We start from the raw sequence: 21,154 nt of genomic DNA, 5'->3' as shown, positions 1-21,154 counted from the left end.
CATTGGAGTCAGATAAATACGCCCTGCTCTCAACGGTCGGGGCTCTCTCTCATCCTGAGGGGTGCTGACTGTGAGGTGACAGACAGACAGGGGAGCTGAGTCCAAGGCCTTGTAGGTATGAATTTCATGTATGCTTTTGCTTAATAAACAATCATTGACTGTACTATAACCTGTTCTGTCAATTCTTGAACACAATTGAAATGTCCTGTCAAGGCCCATTTCTCTTCAATACATACACACACACACACACACACACACACGCACACACACACACACACATAGACAAAAACCCTAAACTTCGTCTTTATTTCATGATCTGCTGTTAGCTATCTGCTAAACTGACTTATAGCTGCAAGGGCAAAATACTCTCTCTTTCTCACTAGCTCCCTGAGTAACAGCAGTGACAATACGACCTGAAATGGATTAAACCCGCAGATGCATTAGCGCTAGTAGAACATCACGGCTGTGATGACACCATTTCTTGTTTTAAGGGCTATGTGGAGTCTATGGTCACCGGTCGCCCCCTTAGAGAAACACAGCAACAGCTACATTAAAAGCACTTCTATTATTTGTTGAGCTAAAACGTCAACAGTTACGCTTGCATAGTTTGCATGGTTAGACCGGCGAGGGGATGAAGAGACATGTGAAGACAGGGCAAGCAGCGCATGAGCACTTACTATCTCATAATTTCGACTTTTTTTTTTGTCATAATTAGGACTTCTTTTTTTGTTGTTGTCATAATTATGTCTCTTTTTTGTCATAATTGTCTTCTTTTTTTGTGAAGCGTAAATGGGCTTCCATAAAATCCAGCCATACAAAGTCTGTTTCATTTCAAATTTGAGCAGCTTTCTCTAATGTGTTTTTGTTGTTTAGTTACCTGAGTTTTTTTTCCCGTTTCGACGTGGCTTGGTGTTTGTTTTGTCCTCACCTCACTTTTGAATACAGTAATTAAATTACCGCCTCTCTTCTTTACTGAGTTTAAGTATGTTCTCTGGATTTTATACAATACAATGTATATATTTTATATTGTACAGTACATACTCTCATAACTTTACAGTGACAAATGTTTAGAGAACTCTTGTTCCAATTAAGTATAAAACTGTAAAAAAATTAATTAAAAAAAACGGTTTACTACTGCAGAGCCCAACTTCATCTGTTTTCCTACGGTGACACGTCAAAATATGTTTAAAAAATAATATTATTAATCAATAAATAAGGCCCGTGAGTGTATATAATAGCCATTGTCAATGGTTTTAATTTTTGGAATATAGTCTGTCTGAGAAAAGCTTTTAAAGTTGTTGCGCTAAAAATGTAACTGTACACATTTCTATGAGATGAAACTATAAAAAAATTGCCCAACAGCAGTTCAACATGCTTTATTCTTTTTTAATACTTTAATTTTTACTTTTTCATCACAAACAGAAAACATATATGCAGAAATGAAAAACTAACAATAATAAGTACAACAGAAAGAGTCTGGTTTGCACTGTCCTCTCAAAAACATGACATTCAACATGCTTTATTCACTCAGCTGCTGGGCGCTTGTACGTCTCGCAGCAGTACCTTCATGTCAACTGTAGAGGGCACTGTGTGACCGTTCAGAAGCTGTTATATTTTACACTACAAGGATCCTTAAAACAGACGAGAGCGACTTAATGCACGTGTCTTAACCATTACAGCAGGACATCGACGTTAATGCAGAAATATTACTGCTTGAATATTGATTGTTACACTCTTTCAAAGGCTTGGATCATAAGTCCACACTAACAGCTTTTCCTTGACTTGGCTCAGGCTGCACGTAATTCAATGGAAACACCAGCCATCTGACCATTTTGACTGAAAGAGATGATTGCAGGTCACCTTTCCAAAGGGCACATCGGTCCAAAACTCCAGTAGTCAGTTCACATATTGAATGTTAAAAAATGGGAGACATCATGAGACAATTGCCTGTTTGTCTCTATCCATAGTCATCATTTCATTGCACCCAAGCTTAATGTAACAGTCCCCTCGACTGCTTTTATACTTATCGATCTAATCCATTCCCAAAGACTTTGAACGTATTAGTAGGAAAAAGGAAAAGGAAGTACCTAGCAATAGCCTGGCTCCTAGAAATGCTGAGGTCATGAGTTCAAGTCCTCCACCACCAATGCACCCATCCCACTTGGACCAAATACCAACATTTAAGTAAATATTGAGTTGTTTTGTTGTCTCTAATTTCAATAATTTAGTAATATTTGCTGTTATAGGTATTTACTTAAAGGTCTATCTAGTTCCTTTATTTTTCCAGACAATAAAACTCATATTGGGAAATAATTAATCGTTTATTTACGGTTGACCTCTGCTAACCACTTACTCCTTGAGGAAAATAGACTGAAAGTGTCCATTTTATATATACTTTTAAAATATTTTAACATATTTCAAACAACATCCCAGTTTCTAAACAGGCAGCAGTCTACCTGCCGCTCAGCTAGAACCTCTGGATATGTATTGGCCTGTGGATGATGAGGGGCAGGGTGGCCCCGCCCCTTATCCAGATGTGCGCCTCTGTCCTGTGTCCTCAGTCCACTTCTGGCTTCAGCAGAGTGAGGAGCCTCGGGAAGTCAACAGGAGGGTACGGATAGTAACAACGAGGAACGGACTCCCATAGTCTGCAGCAGCCTGATCCTGCTCGATTTAATGAGTCGTGACTTCAATGGTAGCCCACTAGACGGAATTTGCCCCAGGGGGGGATTTTGTTTTACCTGGCCAACCAGGCTCAGACGCAGAGCTGATGGAGGGAGGCAGGGCTGAGTGCGCTGCCAGTCCGGAGCGCTGTTGAGCCTCATTTAGCGCAAACTCGGCTGCTGAGAGGGAGCGGTCGGCTTTGTCGCTCGACCTGAGTGAATTCTCAGTTTTTATGTTTTTAAAAGTGATTCGAGGTTCTTTCTCCGAAGAAAGAAAGAACACCATCCAGGATTTATACGTGTGTTTCTTGGCGACGGAATGAGGATGTAACCGGTTTCCACATGCATTTGGAAGTGCCGTGAGAGGAGCAAACTGCAGGGGATTGTGGTTAATTGAAATCGATCCGGTGGTCTCTTTTTGAATGTGAAGCTGCACCAGCGGTTCTTTCTCCTCCCTCCCTCCCTCCTTCCCTCCTTCCTCTCACCTCCAACATGACTTCACTGTCAGGGACTAAGGAGAGGTCTGTGAGCAGCCGGAGCAGAAAATATGGGGTAGGTCATTCATTCCAGTGGCCATGGGGTGGACACACCCCTGTTACCTGTGGGTAAACATACATCAAAACTTATCTTCCATTCAGTGATGCATGCACTTCACCTCACACTGCCCACCCATTTAAATAGGAAACTGTAGTTTGCTCCCCTTTTTCAGGCTGACATAAATATGAAACTGTTGAAAGCTCATGAGATATTTCTCCTCTTGTTGTTGACTGAGTGGAGATCACATTTCACACATCACTGCTTTCCGTGTCGCATGCATTTTCACTGAAAAATCTCCCACATTGCTTAATTATCACTAACTGAGGACCAAGCAGTGAAATTGCACTCACACCTGTATCACTGCCTGCCTCCGACAGCATAATTAGTGTTAATTTATAACATCGGGTTGGCTCACATCATACCCACCTCTTCACTTGGAGATGATTGAGCATCCCCACCTATCAGCCTACTCATTGCTTCCTTATTATAGCCCTTGTGAGGGATTAAAGTAGCTATAGGACTCAACATCTCCAGCCACCACCACATCAATGGGTGTGCTCTCTCTGACTGGATTTACCCAGACTCAAAAGACCTAATTTTCAACTCCTTGCGGCTCATTTGATGTTCCCATGTGAGCATTTGAATAGAGAAAAAAAAAACAGGTCTCCACACGAAATCTGACTTATTCCTATTTTGATGATAATAGAAGCATCCAACATGCACACACTTTGACTTGAGTCGTAGCACCATCACAGTAGATGTTTAACATTGCTTCCTGTTTGAGTGTATTTAATGGTCCCACCATTTGATTTAATTCCCCAATGTTAGTTTAGACTGTGTGTCTGCCTGTGTGTGTGTCTTTTATTGGCATATATTGTGACATTGTACTGTAGTTTCAGCTTGTGAATTTCTTCCAAAAGCAAGATGTTTACCATTTATCAATTGCTGGCATGTAGGCTAAGCATGGATATTTAAGCTGTGAGTCAAGTACATTTTTCAGCCAAAATCAGTTGCTTTGATGAATTTTATATATTTGTTTGTTCGTAAACACTCACAAACAATGAACAATTTGTTGAATTCAACAAAACAGGAAGCCCACTGAATATATAGCTTGGTGGATATTGTGAACACACATCAATATTTTGCTTTACAGACAAAATGCAAATAGCTTGACTTTTAATTTGCATTATACAAGACATGTGCCCTTACCCCTTCCTCATTATCTTTTTCCCATCCCTGGGCAACCTGTTGTGTGCACTGGGATGCGTGGGATAGGCTTTATTTTCAAGAAATCAAAAAACCTATGCGTAATTCATCTATTGTACATTCGTATTTTTATTTACACCCATGCTTTTTCTGCTATGACATGCCAAAAAATATTTCTTCTTTTTGATATCTTTCTTCTTTTTTGTGTTGCAGATGCCTGATAGTTCCCCGACAAAATCTGCCTCCTTTTTCCCGGACACATGGTACCGAAAGGCCTACGAGGAAAACGCTCGCTCTGGAACACGCCCCGCCCCGGAGGGTGCCGGCTCCATGCCGAGCTCCACGGGTACCCCGTCCCCAGGCTCAGGAATCTCTTCACCAGGGTCTTTCTCCGGATCCCCAGGGACCATTTCTCCGGGGATTGGGACAGAATCGCCTGGTTCTCTGGGTGGCTCCCCTGGTTTTGGGACAGGATCACCAGCCTCAGGCAGCGGAAGTTCCCCTGGTAGTGAAAGAGGAATTTGGTGTGAGAACTGCAACGCCAGGCTGGCAGAGCTGAAAAGACAAGCATTGAAACTGCTCATCCCTGGACCTTACTCCAGCAAGGTAAACATCTAATTGTCTTCTTGTTTTATGGTGGGTATGAATGTGTGAGTGTGTGTAAACTTGTTATAACTTGTCCCTTCATTAACTGTGGCATTTGGACAGTGACACATATTAACTTGGTTGCTCGTGAAAGACTGAGCCTCTAACCATTCTCCTGCTTGCTGTGCAGTCAGAGTTATTGTTCTCATAAATCATAAGGATGCTGTAATTTGTCCAACCCTCATTTGACCAGCTGTGAAAAAGTGCAGATACTGAACAGCCTTTGGGCTTTGAGATAATTATCTTATCTGAAGCAGTAAATCAATTACTGACACAGTGCCAAAAACAAAATAATAGTTATCCAGTATACCTGAGTGATCAATTCACCAAAATCAATGACTTCACTTCGTTCAATATTGTTTTTCTTCTTTCGAGGAGATTAACATGATAGATTACTAAAAGACATTGACCATTTAAGATATTAATCATTTAAGATATTAATCCATATAGACTGCAGCCTTTTTACATCTTTTTACATTTTCTTTGACAGGTGATGTATATGTTGTGGGTAATCCCTATTATCAATTTCAATTATATTAGTAGTGATTCTTAAACCAGCAAATCATATACTATTCAAATTTATCACGTGTATTATTTTTTTTGCAAAATGCTGAATGCATGTTGTGCTGTTGTACATCTGTTGTGTCAGATAAATATTATCACTGAGAAATACTACATTTTGGTTTTGACATTGGTTTGGCTGGTAGAAAATGAGTGGTTATGCATATTCAAAGCATGACAAATAACATACTGGAAATCCTCCTGGCAGGGCTTTTGAGTCTGCATAATTCTTTTTTACATGTTGCCTCTGGGTTCAATGTTCTTCTGCTGCAGTTGACTGGATTTTACTTATGAATGCAGTGGGGCCACGCATCAGACTTGGAGTTAATTGGTAACAAATAAGCACGTATTATGCACCATGGGGCTAATAAAGTGTATCCAGCGAGTGGGAGTCGGATATAGGGTTATAGTGGGACGGAGAGACTTACAGTACAGCCAGTAAAACGGAGACAGAGGTGGAAACAATTGGTTCTTCTCATTAGCTCAACAACATGACAGTGGGAATAACAGTGGGGGTGATTGGCAACTGTTGGTGGGCCGAACACTAATTCAAGTGTTATTTGTGAGGTTGAGTATAGTTCAGGCTGATTAAAGCCTCCTAGTTATGGTTACCTTTATTGCAATATAACATAAGCATAGAGACATAGGTTCCAGTATTGTAATTGTTGTAGGAGCTGTATGTCTTTATGGAAAACGTCTCAGCATATAACATAAATTGAGCTGGGTATGTATTTAATAGCTGCAGACACGGAAATTGGTTCAAAAACATCAAACCTAATACACAAAACTATGGTATGCAGACTCAAAACTGTTATAGGGTACATCACAAACCAAAATATTTGTCTTTGGCTCAAGGATTTTGTCAATGGAAAAAATTGGCTTGAAAAGTATGAATGAGAAAATGGACTGAAGAAGTGGGAGTTTGTACACAAGTGTGTAATACACTGTGTATACACTGTGTTTGCAGCACACTGGGTATTCTCATTGTTAGTAAAAATGTGTAATAAAGCATGTCAATTTGATCGTTCATGGTATTTCTACATGGTATATCCTGAAGACTTAAAACAAGCTGTGAAGGTTAATGCCACATTTATAGTATAATAGCTGCACTGCCAGGTTAAATTTGCCAGGTTAGAATGTGGATATACAATATTTGGGTTTCTTAAATTCAGTTGTTTTTTTGCCTCTTCTCACAAGAATGAACGGACCTACCGAGGTGTTTCGTGTCGGGGGTGGTGGTGGGTGGGTGGAGGTGAGGGGGGGTTGGAAGCTGCACTCATGTCCTTGGTGAAGCATGTGACCTAATAATCCTTCTCCTTCACCAAATGTGCCAGAGCAGCACTTCAGCTAACTGTGTGTGGGTGAGAGTCTGTGTGTGTGTGTATCTCTTCCTGGTGTGCTGTCAGCATGAGGACTATGTTATTCCCACAGGACACTGGGACATATGTGACCTCTCACAGCTAGAATAAAAAACCCATCCACCAACCACACGCACACACGCGTACACACACACACACACACACGCACACATGTACAGAGCTGTGAACCATGTAGACCTGTCATGCTTGACCCATGCTAGCCACACACACACACACACACACACACACACACACACACACACACACACACACACACACACACACACACACACAGGGCTGTTAATACTATGCTAATGATGACCTTCACAGGTCTTACCGTGAATATTTAGCTGTTTGGATGTCTGCAGTTCTGTGTGTGTGTTGTTCTTGTCAAGCATTTAACATGTTAGTGGCAGTTTGTTAGAGTTTGTTAAAGCACACACACATACACACAAATGTGCATGTAAGAATTTGTCACAATGTTTAAATGCCATGACATTTGATTTGTGTGTGTGCTTGTCCATTTTTTTTGTATCTTGCTATTTAAGTCAATTATGTTACGTTCACAGTTGCGAATTTTCTTAACACTTTTTCTCCTGACTTTACTCGCTCGACTTTGTGGTGAATTTGCTTTTTCGCAACCATTCGTGGCAGAAAGCTAACCTAAACTGACCCAGTCACGTTCCTGTGAAACAGTTTTCATTCCCGCTATCGATCATGGAAAACTAACAACTATTTCTACGTTATACTTGTGGAAATACCACTAACATCGGAAAATCAAATGCCCCCATGTTTGGGTTCATATTATCCGTAGTCGCACATAGATCCGACTCCTCCAGGACAAGTGTCTGAATGAAGCCGCTTCGAGCGCTACTTCAGGCGTACTGGCAGCCGGTTGAATTCAGCAACGACAGGACGGCAGGCGGAGCATCTCAACGCTGATTGGCTTTCGCGTTGGGCGAAAAAGCACAATTTTTTCGCAACCATTAGCGTCTGTGCATTGACTTTACATGTAATCTACTTGTGCAAGTAGATTATTTAGCAATTCTTTTGGTGTGAACGCGACATATAAATATAAATATCTATATCTATAGATATAGATAGATATATGTCTTCTTAGTAGAATTAGAACTAATTCGGTAAGAGAGGAGGGGTAAACGAAGATGCATTTGCATTTTCTACCACTTGGCGTCTCAAATGCAACACATGAAAATGCAGGGCAGAACAGAGAGAGATAGAGAGACCATGCAAAAGAGCAACAAAGTGCTTTGTAGATGGATTACAATGAGCAGGTTTCCAGGTTTAGACTTACAGAATGCACACACACTCGTAACCACAGGACTAAAAAGCACATCTGGCTACACAGCTGTACTCAGTCAAGGCCTCGGCCCCTGCTCTACTAGTGTCTGTCTGTGTATTCCACCCTTATAACCACGCCCAAATCAAAAATGGATGCAGGGAGATCTGTTTTTTTTTTTCAGCCGAGGAAAGTGGAGCCCTCTGTGTGTATGTGTATGTTTAAGTCACCAGCAAAGTATCTGTTTCAGATCAGCTGCAAGTCAAAACAATGAATGTTTTTTTAAAGAAAAGCATATACTGTTCCACTTAAGACATAAAAATAAAACTCAAAAAGGACATGTTTGTGAATATATTCACTTCCCGAGGACCTCTTTCTTGCAACTTGAGATGTATTGAGATGGCTTTCATCTTGAAGTTTTTATTATATATATGCACTTACAATGTTGATATTAGTAGACCCATGTGTCTGCTTCAACTTGTCTGTAGGTTAAACAGCTGCCAGCATCTTACACAGTACATAGATGTTGGACTTTAAAGCACATTACAAAAGCTGGGATCACAGATCCAGTGTATTCCCCAAATTACAAATAAAGAGTTACAATTATTGCTGATGCTGTGCAAAATTCCCCCGTCCCCTAGTAGCAAAATTCCAAAGTACTATTAACGCTAATGTTGTCTGACTCTGTGAAGAGACTGAGGTTGACAGCTTATGATCAACATGCAGTTTGAAATGCATTTTCCAATAAAATGAGGTTACACTCTTGAGGATAAAATCTATTTAACTAATACCAGTCGCTCGGTAATTTTCACCTCAAACCAGTAATTAGTGTGTAATTAGTCTGCTTATCAGATCAAATGGTGGAGTGTTATTGCTCTGTAGTCTTTCCTCAAAGGGATGTATTTCTGCACACAGGTAGCTAGCTATTCTGTAATAACCAAATCCCATAACACGACAGAAGCAGGCCTCCAGTAACCACGGCAGCTGGTGTTGCCACGGCAGCGACATGTGACAGATGTGAGCCGCATACATATCTCCATCAGCGTTAATGGGCTCCTCATAGCTGTGTGCGTGTTGGTGAGAGGAGCAGAAAGAGGGTGGAAATATGTGGAGTTTATGTGAATAATAAATTGTGTTGGCGCGCATGTGTGTGTTTTTGGCAAGAGGTAAGAGAGAATATAGTATACAGTTTATGTGTGTGTGAAAAGAGAGTGATCATGCCCTCCTGATGTATTTCAGGTGTGAAAGACATTACCATATAAAGAGGTGGCTTCATCAATAACAGCAAGATGGTCTGGATGGGTGTGTGCGTGTGTGTGTGTGTAGGCATAGATGCTGATGCAGGCTGATTTAAAGAGCTTCAACCTGAGTTTATGTCAGTTCAACCCAACCCCTAGCGTACATAGCATCTCAACATCTATACTGTACCTTCTCTATTTCAATTTGATAAGTTCACTGACATTCATCAGAAACCCAATAAGTATTAAAACACTGTCATTGACACAGTCTTACACATCTCAACCAATAATCCGTCTAATGTTTTTCAACACTGAGCTTTTTTTTTTTCTGAGCGCACATTTAAGCACTGTGAGCAATTCGAAAATGACCACAAGCCTGCGTTAGCCATAGGGTATTCAAAGAGATGACAGCAAATGCATCAATATGTATACAAGGTTGACATTTATTCTATAGTCTTTATAATGGCTGGACATTTTAATGATGGTGTTTTACCAGTCAGTTTAGTTGAATTTCAATAAGGGGAGGTTATGACAGATAATGTGTGTGTGAGTGAGAAAACAAAATATGTAAAATATGTCTGAAAGTTTCATCCTACCTGTGCCAGTTTGGACTATTTCATCTAGCCACTCATGTTTGAACGTTAGGCAGACCTTTTTCTGGGTCACCTGCTCTGCCTTTCTTTTCGCCATGGGAGCCTATAACTGCTAGAGCAGGACCCGCCAAGAGTAGCCTAAACAGCGCCGGCCCTAGCTCATGTGGCGGGTGAAGTCAGGTAAGCGGCAATAAAAAAAACATTTATTGGCAGCTGGTCAGGTAGACAAACTTAAATGGAAGCAAAAAGGCCTCAGGGTCTCAAGGCCAAAACAAACAAAACCCCCCACGCTAACTGGAACACAAGATTATTCTTCCCTAGTTCATCAAAAGGAAAAACAATACTGACCTACCGGTCTATCAACAAAACAAAGGTGGGAACAAAAATGGCAGAGAACCCCTATGCAGCTTCACCAAAATGACACGAAACGGTAGCCCTGCACTAAGGCTCCACATAATTCCGGTCCGACCGCTCACAGCTCAGGGAGGAAGGAGAAGAGGCGGAAGCACTGGCTCCGGGCGTCCCTTTATCCACCCCACTGATCACCTGATTTGGCTCAGGTGGGGCACAGGTGAACCCAATCTGTAGTCATCAGACAGCAAGAGGGGAGCGTTAACTCAGGGGGGCGTAACACACACTAATACACAATATCTCTGTCTGTGACACTTTTTCTTTCTAATTCCGGCTCTGCAGAAAGAAGAACAAGATAAACAAATATTTAAATTCAGAGGAGGAGAGGGAGGTAGAAAAGGAGGCCTGAGGAAAAATGAGAAACAATAGTAGGAATCTAAAAGAAAGAAGACAGTTTCCTCTAATAGTGCCATGATACCTTTACAGTCACTGACCGAGAACACACTTAATTAGACTTACTACCCTGCACTGTGTAACCTGTCTGTCTAAAGCAAGATGCTGCAAAAGGCTTTGCCTGATCCAAAAGAGAGCATATTTAATTTGCCAATGTGTTTTAATTAGGAAATTTAACGCCAAACCAGTAAATGGATGGTCAAAGTACCAAGAGTTTGTGAAGTAAACGCCAATATTGGTTTACTCTTGAATGTTAATTTTAAAATAAATTAAAGGGACGTGGTTTTAAAGAAATGAAGGTTAAACATGCAGATAGATGAGGGGCCATCTCAGTGGCCAGGTGGTCTTGATTTTGGCAGAGGACATTTGTCATCACACGCATGAGTAAACACACCCAAACTGACACACAACAGATACTCACATAACACACACACAAGAAACCCTGAGGTTCATATAAACACACACTAACGTGTGTATGGACTCTACCAAGAGCACACTGCACTGCTGGAGTGGTGAAAGTGGCCGTGGCACCTGCTGCCACGAGGTCCATAGCTACCATGGCAACTGCCTCTCCATCAATTCCACAATACAGAATTACGTAGAGTACATACAGTAGTTATGCACCTGTCTCCTCCTCTATTTGCCTCAACCTGTTTACATGCTCATACATGGTATGGTTGTGTTTGTGGCAATACAAAGTCACAATATCTTATATCTGTCTATTTATCCATCCATCCATCTTATCTATCCATCTGCCAGTTCCTGTTTTTATTTTCTGTGTGTTTTCATTTTAAAGTTTTGTAATTCCATCATCCAAAGCCAAGATGAGAAGTGAAAATGTTTCAGTAGCCTGTAGGTGCCAGCTCCAACACCCTGTGACACTATGAAGTCTCGCTCACTGAACAGGTTTTTTGAAGACCTGCTAACCACACTTTTAATATTAGCCAACCTGCTGTGACAAGCTGATATGTCACACAGAAACATACCTCACACACACAGATGCGCCATCACAGGTTATCACATTGTCAGATATAACACATCTATCTGCAGCATCTCACACTAGGTAAATCTCATGAGAGGCTGAGGAGGGTATGACAGGCATGACGTGTGTGTGTGTGTGCATGTGCGCGTGTGTGTGTGTGTCTCTCTGTCTATATATATATATATATATATTTATATATTTATATAAATATATATATATATATATGTATATATATATATATATATATATATATATATATATATATATATATATATATATATATATTGATGCATACAGACAAAACTAGCAAAACTTCAGCATCTATGAAGCATGTTGTTTTCTGTTAAAACACAAATACATACAGCTTCCTGCAGCCTTGTTGCAGGGCAGTGCTTGTATCAATTTGCAAGAGATTCAATTCCAAAACGCATACATAGCGATATGAATGCTCAACTAAAGAAGAATAATGTTCATCTGTATTTCTTTTCCCATGTCCTTATGAACAATATGGGTTTGTAAACATGGTTTAAAGTTTTTTTTAAGGATGTATCTAAAATTAGAGCACAGCTGTTTTTAGTCGTGAATAGGATGCTGGAAAGAGAGACATGGTTAGAAAGAAATACAAGGAAAGATGAGCATGTGGCAGGAGATGGCATTGTTTAGTTTACAAAGGAGCAGTGGCCTCGTCCACACACCTGTGTGTGTGTTACTGTGACAGCGGAGTTACCTTTTAGGGTCAAAATTAGAGCCAGGGCTCTGCCATTCAGTGGTTCATGTTTTAAAAGTACTACATATACAAATACAGTACACTGCAAGGCTGCAAATGTGTGTGTGTGTGTGTGTGTGTGTGTGTGTGTGTGTGTGTGTGTGTGTGTGTGTGTGTGTGTGTGTGCATGTGCGTGTGCATGTGCGTGTGTGTGTGTGTGTGCGCACGCGCGTGCGTGTGTGTGTGTGTGTGTGTGTGTGCGTGTGTGTGTGTGTGCATTACTAGCGTAACTATTGAGGACTGTCTCATGCCAAAGAGAGGTTGAGAAGAGAATGTGTGTGTGTGTGTGTGTGTGTGTGTGTGTGTGTGTGTGTGTGTGTGTGTGTGTGTATTTTAAGCAGCACTGTGAATCTATTGTATCAGAGCATTGTAAAGGGCAGGAGGTGAAACAATGATGACAATAAGGATAGCTATAATGAAGTTTTTATATTCAGCTTATCATTGTAAAGTAAATGTTAAATGCACGATATGGCTATAGAATAAGGACACAGTCTGCTTTTAGATTGGTTCCCTATGAGCCTCGCTTTCACTAAGTTATTCTGCCTGCCAACAGGTACGAGCTCTTGGAAGAATTAAGGCTTAATTACAGCACAAATAAGTGGGAAACAAAATGCACTGTGTCCTGTGCATTGTGGCCAACTATTTCCAATGAAAGTGGCAAGCACTAACTCCAAGTACTAAAAGTAGCCAGATGACGCCATATGTTCATTTGCATATTGATGACATCCTCCCACATTCCATTCCACCCACAAAGAGGCTCCAGAAGAAATTCAGAGCAAATCTATGATTGAGAGATTCAATCACAAACAGAAGTGTGACTTCCCTCATTGCTCAGGATGAATTACTCCACTATATCTTTACAAAGCAAATAGGTATTTGCTGCTGAATTAATTTCATATCAAGAACCTTTGACACTTTCTGACACTTCTTTGATATTTCATTTGTCACTGTCAGGCTCTTTTTCTTTCCATTTCTCACCAATCCTTCACCCTGTACTTCATTTTCTCTGAATGTTCAACAGACATATGTCATTATTCACTTCAGTTAATCAACAAGATGGAGGAAGATGAAAGAAAGCAATGGAAGAGAAGAAAGAGATAGGAAATAGTGGAAATATTGGCTACACTTAGGTGCAAGACACAGATGGAAAGAGACTGTACTTGTGTGTGTGTGTGCGCGCGCGCGTGTGAGCATACCAAAGAGAGAGAGAGAGAGAGAGACAGAAAGAGAGAGAGAGAGACAGACAGTCAGAGAGAGAGAGAATTAAATTGGCTGTTTGTTCCCAGGCTGTGCTTCAATCAGACACAGAGAATAGCCTCTAGCCGTTAAACTTTCCAATTACCTTGAGCAGATGGAGCCTCCAGGGCTCGATTTAGAGGGTATGAAATGGTTGTTATTGTTTACTGTTATCTGCTATTGACTGTATACCAGGCTACATCCAGTGTCAGAGATGGGCTCATACTAAAGCAGAACTCTCCCTCTTTAATCTTTAATCTTTACCCCATATATTTGTATCGGCGCTTTTAACACTTTATTCTGTCTCACTGAATCGCGTTTGGTATCTGACAAAGCAAAAGTAATATCTGATTGATCACATCTTCTGGATCAACAGCAGTCAAGCAGTTCAATGCAGGCTGGTAGGCAGATGGTCGACATGTGGAATCCAGGTTTGTTGTCCCTGTGAAACCTGGATGAATAAGTCTCCCCTCCCTCAATAACAACTGCGCTCTTGAGCAAGACTCCTAAACCTCAGCAGCTCCCTTTGAGGAGCTCAGTGGCCAACAGTGGAGCACTGTGGTCGCTTTACAGAGCTCCCATGTATCAATGAGTGCTACTGTGTGATTATGAAGCCTGGAAAGAGCAAAGAGGCTCTGTTGACTTTCATGAGTACAGGACTGTTAAAAAACTGTTTTAGTTTTAGAGGCTCAGGATGATTCAAGCACACCCTGAAGAGGTTTACGGGTTACGTTAAAGCACATAAAAGCTCTTTGTCCAGGCCTGGAGGAACCACCGGACAAATTGGTTTAAAGTCATAAGAAAACATGGATTACATGGTTTAAATATGAATGCATATTTAACATGCAGTGTTGTTCTGCTATCAATATATATATATATATATATATATATATATATATATATATATATATATATATATATATATATATATATATATATATATATACAACATTTTGGGTTGGTGGTCGAGGAATATTTCTCTTGTTTTTAGTGATAATGAACAAATGTTAATGATAGTGAACACTGTAAACATTATACCTGCTTCATATCAGCATGTCAGCATCATGAGCTTGTAAGCATGCTTGTATTTTTTGTTTTGTTTTTGTATTTGTCTTGAAGCACTGATAATCTTAAGTAGCCTCACAGAGCAACTAGCATGGCTGTACACTCTTGTCGGTCAATATCAATTTAGCTTTGTATGATTTGTTTTCATTAATTAAAGATTTAAGCAATAAATATTGGAAAAAAGAGAGGGGTGTGAGATGTACGAATGGTTCCTGGCAAGAATGACACCGGAGAATTTGCAGTTATGGTACGTTTCCTAATTACTTCATCCGGGTGCTCTCATGATCAGAATTCTTTCAACTGTAGATCGACAACAATGTTTCAGTCATAGCCTGCAGATGTTGACTCACACACACATCCTGGCATGTTTGCATTTATTTTTCCATTGAATTCTGCAGTATTCATGGTTGGTATAGCTTACCACCTTTCTGTTTAATGCTAAGCCAGGAAAAACCTGACTGAGTTATTGTTTTTAGGGTTGTGCTGTATTTCTGTCCACACACTTTTCACCTGTTTCAGTGTCCACACATCTATGCGTGGGAGTTGTCGGGCAGATCTTTATCTTCAGTTCCTCCTCAGTGAGCCTCACTAACCTTGAGATGGAAGGATACCGGAGGGAAGAACCGGCGCATGGTGAAAAAAAGAGGAGGAAAAGAAGGGAGCAGGGGAGGAGTGAGGGAGTGTGTGTTCAGGTGTGGGATACGGCAAGATGGATTGCTCAACCCAATAGGCAATTTATCACTGTCAGAGAGAGAGAGGGGAAGAGAGAGTAGGGAGAGGAAAGAGAGGAAAGGATGGAAAGCTCGGGGGAAGACAGAAGAAGAAGTAGGTGGAGGACAAACAGTTATGAGAGAAAAGCCCATATACTTAATGTACAATTAGATACACTCTTACAACAGGTCATTCTCTGGAAAGGATGGACACAGATCAGGAAAGACTCTTTTTCTGAGCAAGAGTATTGGATTTTACCAGTGCCCTCCCTGTGTCGCACGTTTAGTAAAGCTGAAGTAGCTTTGATCTTTAGAGTGTGTTGTGCAGGCCACTACGAACACTACACGAGGCGTAGATCCTTGTGGTTCTGTATGTGGCACATCAAACAAACACTTCTCAAATTTCTCACTGTCAATAATTAGCATAATTAGGAATAAGTCATTTTAGTCTTAAACCCTTATATAAATGCACAGCCCGTTTACAGTAGGTCAAGGTGAATATGCCTTTTAGAGCCTATTTAGGCTAATAGTAGCAGACTGTGGATGACTTTAACTGTAGGTAACTGTCCCTCTGAATACAATGTGTTTAATCAAACATTATATTTATTTTTTATTGTCAGTCGAAGGAACAACACATTTGCTGTTTTTTTTATTGAGTATGTTACAGGTGTTACAGGATTATCGTATGTAAAAAAACACATACACAGTATACCTTTCCTCTTAAATTACTCACAATGAAGCAAACATCCTCATTTATATTCAGGAGCCTGGCATAACTAATTGGCAGCTAACACATTGTAGATTGTTTCCACATTTGTGGCTTACTTTACAGTGCAGCTCTGATGCAGATGGTGGACTAATTTAAAAACAGGCAACAAAGTTTATAGGCACTTCATTTACAGTCCGGCACTACCATGAAGAGCCAGCTAATTTAAAATAGTCACTGGCATACAACTTCCACATAAAAAACAGACATTTATTTAAAACAACTATTTCATTTACAGCTGGGCACTGATGACCAGCTAATAAAAAACAGGCTCCCTTCCAGCAAGCTAGCTCATTTACAGCGTGGCAGGGGGCCGCTCTGTAGACATAGCACTGTATAAGCTTGGGAAAGATTCATAGCTCAGGTTGTTAATAGGGGTGCTGCATTTTTATATTCGTATACAGTATACACACTGACTGATCGGCAAACACTCTTAATATGCATGGATACAAAATACACAAATACAAACACTTTGCATGAGAGCATGAGAGAGAGAGAGAGAGAGAGAGAGAGAGAGAGAGAGAGAGAGAGAGAGAGAGAGAGAGAGAGAGCGAGAGAGAGAGAGAGAGAGAGAGAGAGACTTACTTGACTGATCTGTCCTTAGCATCTGTTTCTAATATTTTGTATCCTCTTTAATTGGGTTTAACATCCTACTACACACTCATCTTTATCAAGCGATGCTATTTCTGTATACGTGCATATGTGTTTCCAGTGAGGAAAGCGCAACTTCATGGAGCGGAATGATGAACACTTAACCCAAGATAATCCCAGGCAACGTTCAGACAGCCAATTATTTGTGGTTGTCAATCCAAAACAGTGGCTGCATGAATGTAGCCTCTGGCAGGCTGCAGACCGAAGTACGTCACAAACATGGTTTGAGGAAGCGCTTCAAAGACTCTCTGAAGGCTTCTTTCAAAGACCTCTACAATGACCCTGCTTCATGAGAGTTGCTTACCCACAGCATTCAAAGAACTGACATTTCAAAGGGTACTATGACGATATATGAAGATCATCAAAGCACGAGAAGCCACTGTCTCATCCTCTGAGTGAACCAGCCCTGCTGTTCTGCACTCGACGGTGAGGAGAGTAAGACACATGCTCACTCGTCATATACAGACGAAGTTTGACATTTTAGGTACCCCTTGAGCTTTAGTTTTAGACGTGGCAGGTGCAGTTCCCGTTTATTCGTACCATGCATTGTGATTTTCAAAATAGACTTCTGTCTTCATAGTTAGGTTCAGGAAAAGAGCATGAATTAATTTTATTTGACTGACTAACAACTCATGTGACTAGCGATAAATAAACAAGTCACATGGCATGTGGCTCACAAGAGTCCCAAGACTAATGAAACGACTTATGTGACAAACGACTGACGTGACAAAATGTCGACAATTACTTTTGTTTAGGACATGAACACCTGTCTCCTGGGGGAAAGTTATATGTTTGTGTGACCTGTCACATCTATCTCCTCACCTTCTCTGCGTGGATAATCTCGCTCTCTATACATGGTCAGTTACTCTGAGCGTCTAATAATGACGAGGGTGGATTTGTATTGGACTTAGTTGAAAGCGCGGTGCGTCGTATCAGATGCAGAGGGGCACTGACAGAGTGTCACAATTTTGATGGTTGGAAGGGAGACCGTGCTGAAGCATAAGAACTTGCCTCGGCATGTGGTGAAGACAGTCCTCCTAATTCAAGGAGAGTTGTAATGACGGTGTAGAAGCACCTTTACGCATAACAAATGTATTTTCAATACGGAGGAGAAACAGAGAAATATGTTTCATGCTGCTCGATGAAGTTGTTTGTACATTTTGTATTTCGTTGATTATTTACTATGGTGGTTTATGGAAGCTCCTGCAATACTGCATAATTACCTGCCATGAGGCTGGAAATCGGCTTGAGAATTAAGAAAGAGAATATCAGAGGGCGATCAATGTGATCTACAGCACAAAAACATCTCTTAGGTATTATCACATCTGACACTTGTATTATTACTGACTGATAGTATGAGGCCTTACCACAACATTACACAGTGCACACATGCTGGGCTTGCACAAATATGCATACACAAATACACTTTTTATCTCAAGCACCGAATGCAGCAGGTCATTTACATCCCCCATAGCTAGTTAGTTGTATATGCTAATTCATTTTTACGCTGCTATGGCAACAAAAACATTCTAATGCATTTTGCACTGTTTCATCAATATAGCATGTCAACATCGCAAGGGAATGTGGCTACATGCTACATAAACGCAGATGAAAGTGTGTGTGTGCATAAGTGCAAACGTGTGTGTGTGTGTGTGTGTGTGTTACCATTGTGTCCCAAACCATCCTAAACCCATTAGTGAATCATATGAAGTAATGACCAATTAAAACGGCGATTAAAGGAGCCATACCTCACAATACCGGGTAATACATGAGTGAGAGACAGAGAGAGAAAGCAAGAGAGGAGAACCATTGGGTGAGTTGTTTATCACTGACGGGAACCAGACGCTATAGAGACTGGGGAGGCTGTGGTTGGTTTCCCTAATGTTTAGACTCTCACTAACATGACAAGCGTCAACGAAAAATAGTTAATGAGTTATGAAAAGGGCTTCCCTATAGGGGGCGGGGATTACTCAGACTATAGGAACTTCTGCTGAGAGCGATGACGTCTCCCTTGTGTATTTAATATAGACAGAGCAGCGCATCACAACAACTTACAATATGTACTTATCACAAAAATCTATGTCGGTATTAATTATATGTCAAACAACATATGTCGGCACAATTTAATTGTACTACAGCTATGACGTAATTAACGGCGATAAAATGACCCAAGTTGTGTTTTTTTTATTTTTCGAATGAGCAGTCCTTAATGTAGTCAACGAAATAGAACTCCCTTGATAGTGAGATGGCATTAACAAAAGCACACACCTTCACAGCCAGACGCTAAACCTCTGTGCCAAATTTCAGCAAAAACTCTGCCTGCCAAAGTGTGAAGACATTTTTGTGGACCGACCAAACGGCAGCTAGAGATGCTGCTCACAGTTAAAAATGTGCAATTTCTTTCCTCAGTGCAAGATAAGACATGCTGTATGTGGTTTACTCAGATCGTGCGCTAAGTCAATCATCCAGGGCTTGATTGAACACACATCAATCCAATTGCCAGAAGGTCAACTTAAAATGAATACACAAGAACATGTAGCATTTACACATTTTATATAGAAGCGCACATGTTTGATTTCAGAAGATAAACCAACTTTCTAATCAAAGCTATGCTTCCCTTCCTCTATCCATCCACACAATCCCTCTTCTTCCCTTTGTCCATCCTTCCTTTTCTGTCTGTCTCTCTCCTTTAATTTTAGCATGGTGACAATTTTATTATTACGGCTAAATAAGGTAATTGGGCGACTGTGGTTAGCACGCCCGTGTTACAATTAGAGGATCGGCGGTTTGAACCCCTGCTCTGCTAGTCTACGTCGATGTGTCCTAGAGCAAGACACTTAACCCCTGATTGCTCACTTCGCATAAAAGCATCAGCTTAATGTAATGTGGTCAAGCTTTTAATCAAGATGTATAGGGACAGATTATTGTTTCATTGTGAATCTTCTTTTTATAATTGGCTGATGTCATTCAGTATTGGCTCCTCTTTTTGATATTCCTTCTCCCATAGTTTATTTTCAATGGAAACATAATTGTTAAAATCGATGTGGTGATTTGAATAGGAAATTGCAACTGTGCACATGCCCAACTGACAATAAGCCTGTGGCTGCAGTGGTGGCTAGTAAATCAAAGCTAGTGTGTTGCGATGAATTATGTGTCCCCTGCCGATGACAGTTTGACTGTGAGAGCCTCAATAAATCAAATGTGGAAAAGGCAGACTGCTCTTAAAAGCTCTATTACCTGAATAATGTCTTCTTCATTTATACACAAGATGCTTCTTCACTTTTCTTATCAATTTTACAAAGACTCTGAAATATAATGGGCAGGTTGTCAGATGAAAGCCTGTGTGTGAAGCTTTTATCAGTCATGCAATTTTAACCAGTTGTCTCCAGATGTGTTGATGTCTCGAGCTGACATACCAACATGTGGTCTAGTATATTACATACTTTAATGTTGTAGCTGAACATGGGTGCATGACGAGTACCTGATATGTTCTGAGAGTGTGACAGAAACACCAAAAGAGAGAGAAGTGACAGACAGAGTGTGTTTTGGGAGAGATGGAGAGAGAGACCTGTGCATGACCTCTTGTCAGTGTAACATTTGTCCATATGTGTGTGCGTGATGTCATTTATAACCTCTGCGCTTTTGACCTTGCTACTGCACAGACATCAGACTCAATCATCCTCTCACATACACACACACAAATATATATATATATATATATATATATATATATATATATATATATATATATATATATATATATATATATAAACACACACACACACACACACACACACACACAGACCATCATCATCCCATGGTATCATTCTCCATCATAAGTCAATGTTCATGATCATGAGCCACCACCAGACTCGAAATCTATAGTATTTATTTCACAGTGTCTTTCAGTTGGTTTCCATTTTTCATTCTTTGTCATTTTCTCATCACTCCTGCCTTCTACTGTTTGTGTGTGTGTGCCCTTCAGAGCAGGTGCAGGAGACCGCCTGTATCTCTTCTGCATGAATTCACTGATCCCAGACCTGCCGAGAAATATGTGTGTGTGTGTGTGTGTGTGT

The 21,154-nt window shown here is 40.6% G+C and overlaps 1 protein-coding gene across 1 annotated transcript in view; it reads left to right on the top strand.

Moving 5' to 3' along the window:
* Positions 1-2,688: 2,688 nt before the first annotated feature.
* Positions 2,689-21,154, top strand: part of kif26ba (kinesin family member 26Ba) — a 77,397-nt gene continuing 58,931 nt past the window's right edge. Inside the window, exons 1-2 of the mRNA XM_068592786.1 lie at positions 2,689-3,215; positions 4,620-5,012. Coding sequence (XP_068448887.1) covers positions 3,156-3,215; positions 4,620-5,012 — 453 coding nt within the window. The 5' untranslated portion in view covers positions 2,689-3,155. The remainder of the gene's footprint in view (positions 3,216-4,619; positions 5,013-21,154) is intronic.

Source organism: Clinocottus analis, unplaced genomic scaffold (genome assembly GCF_023055335.1).
Source record: "Clinocottus analis isolate CAN_PGR_092001 unplaced genomic scaffold, fCliAna1.0.p SCAF_1, whole genome shotgun sequence".
NCBI lineage: Eukaryota > Metazoa > Chordata > Actinopteri > Perciformes > Cottidae > Clinocottus > Clinocottus analis.
The sequence above is the reverse complement of the archived record's forward strand: the minus strand, read 5'-3'. Positions and strand labels throughout refer to the sequence as shown.